This window comes from Hibiscus syriacus, unplaced genomic scaffold, assembly GCF_006381635.1.
Source record: "Hibiscus syriacus cultivar Baekdansim isolate YM2019G1 unplaced genomic scaffold, ASM638163v2 tig00112523_pilon, whole genome shotgun sequence".
NCBI classification, from domain to species: Eukaryota; Viridiplantae; Streptophyta; class Magnoliopsida; order Malvales; family Malvaceae; genus Hibiscus; species Hibiscus syriacus.
Window position 1 is genome coordinate 1,033,110 of NW_024063355.1, and position 8,429 is coordinate 1,041,538.

The following is an 8,429-nucleotide window of genomic DNA, read 5'->3' on the forward strand; positions in this document are numbered from 1 at the left end:
TAGATCCAATGTGAGACAGACGCTCCAATGATAGAGAGTCACAAAAAAGCTCTAACGGATAAAAATAAATATTAAGAGAGAGCGTTGTTAAAATCAGTGCAGTTTAGATGTGACACGTGTCTGTTCGCCAGCTGTATCCCAAGCCCCTTTTCCCAACCGCTTAACTTATACAGTCGGTGCCCATAACGCTTCTACTCACTTCACTCCTCACCGTTTCAACCGGTTCCTGTCCTCTTCTCTCTTATAAAACTACCTTTCACTAGCTCGTTTTCTTTTTAAACTTCAGGCCGAAACTAGAAAAAAGAAAGTAGAGAAGAAAGGAAAAAAATAAAACCCACAGAAAATCCAGATCATATATATCCGGAGAACCGATTTTCCTTTGCATGCTTCTGTATTTGATATCAAGGTTGTAACAAGCACATCAAAAAGAAAAGAAATGGATCGTATCAAAGGTCCATGGAGCCCCGAAGAGGATGACTTGCTTCAAAACCTGGTCCAAAAGCATGGAGCCAGAAACTGGTCGTTGATCAGCAAATCAATCCCGGGTCGATCCGGGAAATCTTGCAGGCTCCGGTGGTGCAATCAGCTGTCACCCCAAGTTGAGCACCGGGCGTTCACCCCCGAGGAAGACGAGACAATCGTCGGGGCTCATGCCCGATTCGGCAACAAATGGGCCACCATAGCCCGACTCCTCAACGGTCGTACGGACAACGCCGTTAAGAATCACTGGAACTCGACGCTCAAACGTAAGTGCTTGTCGGTTGGGGAAGAGAGTTTTTTTAATGTTTTGAATGGAGGGTATGATGGTAATTTGGGAGAAGATGAGGAGGAACGGCAACCGTTGAAGAGATCGGTGAGTGCTGGGCTTTACATGAGCCCCGGGAGCCAATCGGGATCCGATTTGAGCGATTCGAGCTTACCCGATTTGTCTTCTTCACACGTGTACAAGCCCATCCCGAGGACCGGTGGGGTCAACGTTGACGTCAACGTTATGCCATCTCCTGGAGCAGAAGCAGCGTCGTCTTCGAACGATCCACAGACTTCACTGAGTCTGTCTTTACCCGGGGCTGAGTCATGTGAGGTGTCGGTGTCAACCAACCCTGCCAGTCACCGAGTCAACTCAGACGAGGAACGAAGCAAAAAATGAAGGCAAGGGAGGAGGGGTGATGGGGTTCAGTGCGGAGTTTATGGCGGTGATGCAAGAAATGATAAGGGTGGAGGTGAGGACTTACATGGTTCAGATGCAACGTCAAAACGGCGGCGTTTCGGGAGGAGAGGGAATGGGGACGTGTTTGGATATGGGGTTTAGGAATGGTATGCCCATGAGCCGAGTTGGGGTTAATAGGATCGACTGAACTTGAGATGTAAAAGAAAAAACCGGACTTTGGTTTTTCTTTCTTAATAATTTTGTTCAATGTACAGAGAATGCGAAAAAAATATGGGTTTAAAGGAACATTTCAGACTCGTTTAAAAATTAAAATTTTACGCGCCGAAAGCCCCTAAAAAAATCAATATTCAAGCTTCTTTAACTTGATGATCTATTACTTGAATGAAATAAATTATCTTTATATGCAAATACGGAAGGAATTTCTGAATTTGGTAAATAAAGGAGGTTATACATGGTTCATGGTCTTTTGCTTTCTTATTTCATATCAGGAACCGAAAAGTAACAACTAGACGAAAGACGATCAAGAATCGAATTTCTTCATATACCTACAACAACAATGATTAACAAACAGTTCGAGGAAAAATGAGAAAAAAAGAAGGGGCTTCGGCATCTTCTCTCAATGATTTTAAAATGTATCTGGTTAAATGTCGCCTTGCACCTGGAACGAGGATAGTGTAAAACGAAAGAATGGCAAATTCCATTTGTTACAACAATTGAATGCTTTCCTTATCCAAGGACAGCAGGCATACCACCTGATCATCGAATGCGGCAACTGGTTTCATAACTGTTTTTCGAATTAAACTTATGAATGACGAAAATGGTTGTGGTAGCAAAGTTTGAATAGGTAGCTGTTTTCTACTCATCATTCCCTTTTCCCTTGCCTTCTGAAACTCTAGATCCGTCGTATGCAGAGAGAAACAAGGTGCTCTGGTTCTTCTGCAGAAACCTGCATTATGTAAGAACTGTTTTTAACATATATATATGAAACTTGATGGAAATTTTGAAAAGCTAGCCTTGAACTAAAACAGTGGAAATACAAAGTGTATCCGTCGTTAAACAGATGATTTTGGAAACATGCAAAAGTTCAATGCTCTCCAAATAGTATTTTACAAGACAAGAAAAAAAGATGAGGGGTAAAGTGGATACTTGAGAAAATCCATTAACTTCTGTTGCAAGCGGGTTAAGGTTTCTTCTTCAATGTTCACATATGCCAATAGCTCAGGGAACTTAACTGCAAAATACCAGAATGCATTAGTCTAGGGTTCTAGAGATCAATAAAATGCATTACACATACTTAACAACAAAGCTAAATGAAATGCATGAAATGGCACATTTGTTGAAACAAAATATTCAAAACTGAAGATGGAAGTAAATTAAATGCATTTCAAAGCTCTAAGTCAAACAGATAGCCATACCAAAGAGACGTAGTAAATGTTCAGCACCGTATATAGTGGATGGGGAGACATCATCATGGACAAATTCTTGGTATTGTTGACGCTCTTTTTTGTAGAGAAGCATCACAGGCAAAGCTTTGTCGAAGTAACAGCGAATTCCCTTCAAGATTTCTCCAATTGAATCAGTCATTCTGTAAGCAAGAAGAAAACAGACTATCACTGATTCTAATGTAAGCTTAGCCTTTTTAAAAGAAAGCATCTTAGAAAACAGGATTCGGATTTAAGAGACACAATTCCCACACAGAATTTCTTAGTTATAAGTACCATTGAGCATATAACAAGCAAGTCTGAAAATTAATGTCCTAAAGTTCTCCTTTAAAACTCATAAACAGAGGAGTTTCTCTATCAAATAATTTGTTATGACCAAATTTCATTTTTGAAAGGAAATATATAAACATTGGAATATATTATCAATATCACAGAATATCATCATAAATTTCGATGGAAAGTAGAAAGCAACAACGGAGAACAATATAATTATTACCAAAGCTGGAAATTACTTATTCAAAAGTTTTAGAATAACTTTATCATGGTTGTTTTCTACCAGGCGTGAATAGATTTAACTTACATGCCATCCTTCTTTGACCTGTATTCAAGGTACTTTGTCAAGATATCATCAACATTTGGTGATCGGGGAAGTTTAACCAGCTGTAGAAAAGACAGATTATTTACATCAAATCAGTTTATTAGTGTACCAGTCAAATGATTCCCTAATGATGTTACTTCAGAAGTTTTTGCACCTTATCCTGTTGAGTAACAAAATCCCAATCATCAACTAGCTGCTTCTTTAGGGTTGATGGAACTTGGATCTTGACAAGCTTTTCCACGGGCGAGTTTTCTTTCTAACAATTATTAAATAACATGTTGAAAAGCAAAAACACAGGGTAAGAACCAATGGGCATAGACTGGAAATGTTGGGGGGGGGGGGATCTCAAGAGCTGTATTCAACTAATTATTATACAAACCAGACCTCAACACCCGAGTCAATCTTTCTCTTCCTTCCTTTTGGCGCTGCAGCAAATATAAAACATTAACCACAATAGAAAAGGTTTATGACTGGCAAGCAGTAACAATATTACTTAAGACTGACAGTAGGCAAAACAATTGAACTAACGAACACTGAAGCAGACCATTAGGAATCGATGGTTCACTAAATTTACATAACCTTTTGCCAGAACTCTTGACAATATACCATCAATTCTAATATGTTAAAAAGGGGGGAAAAAACAAATGCAATTAAAAAGTCATGTTCATTCGATCTCAATAGAATAAGAATACAACTCCTTAACTTCAGACACCATAGAACTAGTAAGTCATGAGAATATCAAAATTAAGAAAAGTGCTTTATAGGACCCCCTTAGGAAAGGATAGGAAAACACTAATGGTAAAGAATATTTACACCACTGATGAAAGAAAAAAATCTATGAAGACAGGAAAATACAAAAACAAAATAAATGTAAAATAAACCGACCTGTGTTCTTCTGGTCCTCTTTATCTGCTTTTACATCTAGAAAAAAATAAAAGCAAATTAATGCTTCTACTATCGAATAATGGCAAATAGTAAAGAAGAAAAAACAGGTTCTACGTGAAGATAATGACAGCATCCATAGACATATGGTTCCATTTAATCATTAAAACACATTAAAGGGTCCCCTAATGGATAACCATACTTATGAACATAGACGTGAACATAGAAAAACAAAGCAAATAAGCATGTCTACATAAACAAGCCAATAAGTAGAAAGAGTTTATCTAACCAGCGGAGCTTTTTGGCTTGGACTGACTTGATCTCCCAGACTTTGAACTTCTATCAACACCCAGTTTTTTGTCAAGGGCTTGCTGCTTCATGACATTGTCTTTAGTATGTTTCATCAGCCGATCAGCACCTACCCATTCATCCCAACTGTGCAAGGTGTCAAAGCCATAGTAATGATTTCCATTTCTCTTTTACAGAAAGTGGATATATAAACCAATGAAACCAAACATATAGCATTACTATAAAGTTGTGGATTACCTTTCAGGATTCTGTAATTGCATAAACGAATTATTACCCCAAAGAAGTGTAAGAACAAAAAATATAAAGTTAAATAAAACAAAAGGAAAAATGAGTAAGTGGTTAAACATAATATATAGCTAAAATGCATGAAACAATTCCATATTTAATTTGATGAATGCCTACTGTGACATGCAAGCACAAGCACAATGCCATATTATAATACCAAGGACACGGCTCGAGTTAAAAACTTAAGATGTATATCAATAAGAAGAAAATTTCAAATTATAAATTAATAGATGAAGAAAACTAACATAGATTCCAAGGAGAGCTTATTATCAAAGATGTACTCACTTTTTATTCCAACCCTGCAAAACAGCAATCGAAATATTTCTTAATACCATAAAAGAGCAATATTCAGCTTATCCTACATGATCAAAATGCGACTGGATTAACCATCATGTTGAATTTCAAATATAATATGTATAATCGAAAATTAAGGCCGGTAGACTTACAAGGTAATGGACAAAGTATCTCCATTCTTTCTTCCGAAGCTCCGCTTTTTGAACCTAACATGTAAAATCGAAATTAAAGCTGTATAAGCCCTAAATCCCAAATGCTCTAAATTAATGGACCACAATGACCTAAGAAACCACTCATTCACTTCAGTTTCAGATTACTTAAAATCAGCTACCGAAATGGGATAAATATCGTATTTAAACATAGAAACCAAAGCGAATCGATGAAAAATGAAAATTTGAAGCGAAACGAAGGGGTTAAAACAGTCATATGCAGCGGCAAAGATGAATAAGGAAAAATGAAGAGATACTATGCCTTGGCTTCGTAGATGCGAGGGCCGTGATAGGCGAGGACACGTTCGCCCTCAGAAAATATATTGGAGTTGGAGGGAGGGGTGTCTCCGCCCGACGTATCGCCGTTGATTGCCATCTCCTCCTTCGACGAGCTACCCATTTCCTTCTTTATTTTATGTTTTTTTTTATTTCTCTGATTTTTCTTGCTGACAGGAAGAGAGGGAAAAGAGGCTGATAAGCTGATCTCTTTAGCACCGTTTTTTTATTACTTTGTCGAGTTTACGGTTTTTCTTCTTCAGCCAATTCTTTAACGAATAAATTACCTAAATAATCATAAAACATTTAGAGCGCTTTCATTTTGATCACTCGGAAAGTCCCCTAAATCTAGTCATCTAACCGTGTTAACGTCAGCCAATCGAACATGAATGAATTGTTACTGTTTTTAAAGTCTTGTATTCGAGTATTAAAAATAGAGAAAATCGCCTCAGTGACCAAAAATACCTTATAATATACGATTTTAACCAATTTTTTTTGGATTTGCCAAAATGACCAATAAAATCGCAACGCGATATCAAAATCGCAACGCGATTTAGAAAATCGCAACGTTAAAAAGAAAATCGCAACGGTCAAAAGAAAATCGCAACGCGAGCTTCCAAGTTCGCAACGCGATTTAGAAGAAAATCGCAATGCGATTGATAGAATCGCAATGCGATTTATAGAATCGCAAAGCGATTGAGAGAGTCGCAACGCGATCTAGAAGAAAATCGCAATGCGACTGAGAGAATCGCAATGCGATTTATAGAATCGCAATGCGATTGAGAGAATCGCAACGCGATTTAGAAAATCGCAACGTGAATTTTCTCTAAAAAGATAGTATCCGCGCGGACGTGTCGAAGACACGTATTACCACTACCACTACCACTACCACTACCACGACCACGACCACGACCACGACCACGACCACGACCCGACCCGACCCGACCCGAGACGAGACGGCGGCGGCGGCGGCGCGCGAGAGTCCCCCTTGTCCTCTTTCACTCAACAAGGAAGTGCAAAATACAAGCCTTAAATACCATTCCCAATAGTATTTCCAATACTATGTGGGATTGAGCATTACCAACACTTGTTCCAAATATCATTATTCTTCATAAGTTATCATCCATTACAATATGAATTAGTCGTGTTAATGAACCAATATACCTCATTAATATATGGTATTGTTGAACAAAAGAATGATGATGATGATCTTATTAAAGACCATCTAATACGAAAGAATCCAATGCATAACCGATACCTTATTGTGAAACTAATTCACATAGAGGTTGTACGTGAAAAAAAAATCTTTTACTTTTATAGTAAATATCTATCTCAATAATTTTAATATAAAAAATATATTTTTTATTTAATAATAGAATTATTTCATGTATTTATCAAGTTATAATTTTAAATACTTATTAAAATGAATTAATTTATTATCGATAATTCATATTGTAATGGATGATAACTTTTGAAGAATAATGATATTGGGAACAAGTGTTGGTAATGCTCAATCCCACATAGTATTGGAAACACTATTGGGAATTATATTTAAGGCTTGTATTTTGCACTTCCTTGTTGAGTGAAAGAGGACAAGGGGGACTCTCGCGCGCCGCCGCCGCCGCCGTCTCGTCTCGGGTCGGGTCGGGTCGGGTCGGGTCGGGGCGGTGGTCGTGGTCGTGGTCGTGGTCGTGGTCGTGGTCGTGGTCGTGGTCGTGGTCGTGGTCGTGGTCGTGGTCGTGGTCGTGGTCGTGGTCGTGGTCGTGGTCGTGGTCGTGGTCGTGGTCGTGGTAATACGTGTCTTCGACACGTCCGCGCGGATACTATCTTTTTAGAGAAAATTCTTAAGAAACAAATTTTTTTTAACTATTCTTTTGACCGTTGCGATTTTCTTTTTAACGTTGCGATTTTCTAAATCGCGTTGCGATTCTCTCAATCGCATTGCGATTCTATAAATCGCATTGCGATTCTCTCAGTCGCATTGCGATTCTCTCAGTCGCATTGCGATTCTCTCAGTCGCATTGCGATTTTCTTCTAGATCGCGTTGCGACTCTCTCAATCGCATTGCGATTCTATAAATCGCATTGCGATTCTATCAATCGCATTGCGATTTTCTTCTAAATCGCGTTGCGAACTTGGAAGCTCGCGTTGCGATTTTCTTTTGACCGTTGCGATTTTCTTTTTTACGTTGCGATTTTCTAAATCGCGTTGCGATTTTGATATCGCGTTGCGATTTTATTGGTCATTTTGGCAAATCCAAAAAAAATTGGTTAAAATCGTATATTATAAGGTATTTTTGGTCACTGAGGCGATTTTCTCTTAAAAATATTAGGAGTGTGAACGTTTAATCTTATACGGTTAAGAGTTATATTTGAACAAATATTATCTTATATTTACCTCAAATTAATAAAAAAAATTATGTTAATGTTTCGTTTCAAAAAATAATAATGGTGTTAATGACGTACGAATAAAGTGATTTTAATGATTAAAGAATAAATATTATTTTAAAATTTTCAAATACGACGTTTATAGGGTACATTTGAACGTTTATTATCAAACGATTCAAAACATTTTATATAAATTTTATTTTATAATCATCACAATTTAATAAAAGAAATAAATATGTTAATGATTGAACAATCACGTCCGTAATCATTAATTTTTAGAATGTTTACATTTTAATCTCTAATTTTTATTGATATTTAGTTATGCAACCTTCAAATATATATATATATAGTTTATATTGATGATATAATTATATATCTTTACATAAAATTTTATATTGAATGTAGTAATAGTTATATTTAATACATTAAACCGCAAAATCAATAATAATGAACTTTAAAAAATGTACTTATAGTATAGAAACTATCTGTAACACCCCAAACATCGGGTCGGTGATCAAAATGTAAGAATTTAAAATTTAGTTGTTTAAATTGAATAAATTGAAAAGTTTAGAGACTAAT

General features: G+C 36.9%; 1 protein-coding gene and 1 pseudogene across 1 annotated transcript; one reads left to right on the forward strand and one right to left on the reverse strand.

Annotated features, from left to right (window-relative positions):
- The first annotated feature begins 279 nt into the window (after positions 1-279).
- Positions 280-1,466, forward strand: LOC120181445 (annotated as a pseudogene).
- Positions 1,467-1,747: 281 nt separating this feature from the next.
- On the reverse strand, positions 1,748-5,676 carry LOC120181444 (protein MRG1-like). Its single transcript, XM_039186568.1, has 11 exons — positions 5,450-5,676; positions 5,131-5,184; positions 4,970-4,983; positions 4,380-4,525; positions 4,094-4,129; positions 3,593-3,633; positions 3,363-3,464; positions 3,191-3,270; positions 2,584-2,753; positions 2,315-2,399; positions 1,748-2,114 (listed from the first exon to the last, which is right to left on the reverse strand). The coding sequence occupies exons 1-11, from the start codon at positions 5,585-5,587 to the stop codon at positions 2,024-2,026; spliced, it is 957 nt and encodes a 318-aa protein (XP_039042499.1). The 5' UTR covers positions 5,588-5,676; the 3' UTR covers positions 1,748-2,023.
- Between the last annotated feature and the right edge of the window lie 2,753 nt (positions 5,677-8,429).